Source organism: Psammomys obesus, unplaced genomic scaffold (assembly GCF_907164565.1).
Source record: "Psammomys obesus unplaced genomic scaffold, mPsaObe1.curated_primary_1811, whole genome shotgun sequence".
Classification (NCBI taxonomy): domain Eukaryota; kingdom Metazoa; phylum Chordata; class Mammalia; order Rodentia; family Muridae; genus Psammomys; species Psammomys obesus.
In genome coordinates, this window is record NW_026596095.1 from 9,424,571 (window position 1) to 9,427,434 (window position 2,864).

Consider the following 2,864-nt stretch of genomic DNA (forward strand, 5'->3'; position numbering starts at 1 on the left):
TTCTTCTTCTTCTTCTTCTTCTTCTTCTTCTTCTTCTTCTTCTTCTTTTTAAATTAATGTAAGTCTACACTGTCTGGACCAAGCCATTTTAGCACAACTTCTGACTTTCTTTCTGGTCAACGAAAATACCCACTGACCCAGACACCTTCATCAAACAAAACAAACAAACAAACAAACAAACAAAAACCCAAAACCTCGGGGTGGGTGATTTGACTGTGAACCTTGGGACCTTGTGTCTGTCAACCCCTTCCTAGTCTCTAAGGTAGACCTTTCATTGCAGGGAGCAAGGAGCACGCTCAGAGCGAGCAGCGTTCAAATAAGCCCAGAAAGACTCAAAAGACATTGAACAAGCTCTGAGAAAATACTGCTATTCCTTTCCACAAAGGGAACACCTGCAAGGATACATACCTTGTATCTTTTCAGGGAAAGCAGCTCCGGTAAGTTAAACTATCTGGGACCCTACTGGTTGCTACAGCAAGTGAGATGGGGAAGAGCGGGCCCTCAGCACCTACCATTGATGTTGGCAAAGAGCTGGACCTCTTCCAGGGTGTCCAGCTGCTTCTCGGGACAGCTGGATACACAGATGGCGGTGGGACCAAGCCCCCTATCCTTGACTTCCAGATGGCAGGCATTCATAAAGAACACATGTCTAAAGACGGAGGAAATAAAAGCATGGCTCAGAGTGCTGACTCTCACGGCTTGAACTGGAGGCTTCGAAAACTTATCGCATACCACCACATGGGGGACTGACTAAGGCAAACCCTTTTGGCTGAATGCTTCCGAGTAACTGAACATTTACTATACCATCTTGTGAGCCATACTCAAATGAGAACGAACATTTTCTTCCCTAGGCTCTGCATCCGGGAAATGGGCTGGGGGACTTAGCCTAGAAGTCACCAAGGAAGGGAAGGGATGATTAAGCTGCCCATGGTGGACAAGAAACTGACACACAGATGACTTAATGGACTTCTCCAACATGTTCAAATATGTTTCAGAGAACGGCAGGACTCGGGGAAGCAACAGGTGGAAAGGAAGGGAACTGAAGTTGAAGATTTAAGGCAGCCTAAGTGCTAGGACAGCCAGGAGACCTTTCCTGCAGCTGCAGAGCCGCCAAGCTGGCTAGGTCATATGCTGTCAGTGGCAGCTGGGCTCCCAATCCAAGGCTGACACAGGCTGCTAATGTCATGGGAATGCAGGGGAAGAGACCTGGGGGCTGACTGTGAGGGAGCATGTAGCCATGAGGTCTAAAGACCATTCTCCCTCCTCTGGGGATGGGAGGAAGGGAGTTTGTGGGAAATGGTTGGGCAGGCTTCCTAGGTGAATGACACACGGAGACTTTATTTTGTTTAAAAATGTAAAATTCCATTAAAAATATGCATCTCCGTTGACTCCTTAAATTACTTCTAGCACACAGTTCAGGACACTAGGGACCCAGATGGTTCTGTACATCTGTCCCCATCACCAGCCTTCGGAAACTGTTCCAACAGACAAGAGCTCCTCATTCCCCCTCCTTGCCCAACCCAGGAAACCACCAGTTTGCTCCCCACCTCAAAGCGGAATGCACACTACCTGAGTGTGAGACATTACCATGGGAACAAGGAACACCGGCCAAACCTTGATTCACGCAGCGTCTCAGTGGGGCGTTAGAGCAGCCTGGAAGGCAGGCAGAATTCCCAGTTTTGAAAGATGAAAACTGGGCTCAGAGAGGCTAACGACTCTGCCCCAGGTCACAGAGCTGAGAAGTAGAGGAGGCTGTTTCTACAGCTCCCTCTGTCTTAAGAAGGGCCAAGTGAGTTTCAGATAGGAAAAGCCGCCAGGCTCTTAAAGGAATGCAAAGTTTTGAAACACAAAGCGCCTCTGCAGGCTGGAGACCTAATTCCAAAGACTTACTTTTTCAGAGTCATGTCCTGCCCTGAGAGGGGGGCCCCTTCCACTGGGGAGTTCCTCTTGCCACACACATTCCCGAAGCTGTCATAGCCGAACAAGAGTCTTCCTGCTGCCCCGGCCACCGCCGAGTAGCCCATGATGAAAACCTGGCAAAACCCAAGGACCTGTGACTGCCCGGCCGCAGGGTGGAAACCACAGCCCCCACATCCCTGAAGACGCTGGTGAGGGGCCTAGGGCTCCGAACCTCCCCCCCTCCACTGCCCTCAGCAGCAAATGCACCCACCCAGGTAGGGTGCAGCTTCCTGAACGCTGGTGTGACAGGTGAGCAGGAAGGGCGAGCTAACACACTTGGATTTTCCTCCTCTTTGTCTTCTTCAGGAGGCTGCTACTTTGTGATTTGATTTTTTTTTTTTTTTTTCAGCCAAAGTTGATTGGGATAATTTCATTTTCTCCCTTTGGCATGTCTGGGTTATCTAAGTGCATCAAGGCTGTGCTAAACACATTTTCCTGTGTGTGTGTGTTTGTGTGTGTGTGTGTGTGTGTGTGTGTGCGCGCGCGCGCAGGTGCAGGTGCAGGTGCACACGTGAGTATGTGTGGAGGTCAGGGGACGATGTTGGCTATTGATCTGCAGACAAGGCCCACTTTGGTTTTTTGAGACACAGTCTCCCCCTGGCTTGAAACTCAGCAAGAAGGCTAGGCTGGCTAGCCAGTGAGCACCAAGGATCCGTGTCTCTCCACCTCTGATCAAATTCAGATCCTCTTACCAGCAATGTCAACACCTACTGCCTGAGCTACCAAGGTTTTCTTTCTTTCTTTCTTTCTTTCTTTCTTTCTTTCTTTCTTTCTTTCTTTCTTCCTTCCTTCCTTCCTTCCTTCCTTTCTTTCTTTCTTTCTTTCCTACCTTCTTTCCTTCCTACTTTCTTTCCTTCCTTCTTTCTTTCTTTCTTTCTTTCTTTCTTTCTTTCTTTCTTTCTTTC

The 2,864-nt window shown here is 48.8% G+C and overlaps 1 protein-coding gene across 3 annotated transcripts in view; it reads right to left on the reverse strand.

Annotated features, from left to right (window-relative positions):
• The window catches only part of Slc44a3 (solute carrier family 44 member 3), a 72,709-nt gene that overhangs the window by 65,532 nt on the left and 4,313 nt on the right, over positions 1-2,864 (reverse strand). For all 3 annotated transcript variants that reach the window (XM_055628313.1, XM_055628311.1, XM_055628310.1), the window contains exons 3-4: positions 1,891-2,033; positions 513-649 (exon numbers count right to left, since the gene is read on the reverse strand). In XM_055628313.1, coding sequence (XP_055484288.1) covers positions 513-649; positions 1,891-2,033 — 280 coding nt within the window. The remainder of the gene's footprint in view (positions 1-512; positions 650-1,890; positions 2,034-2,864) is intronic.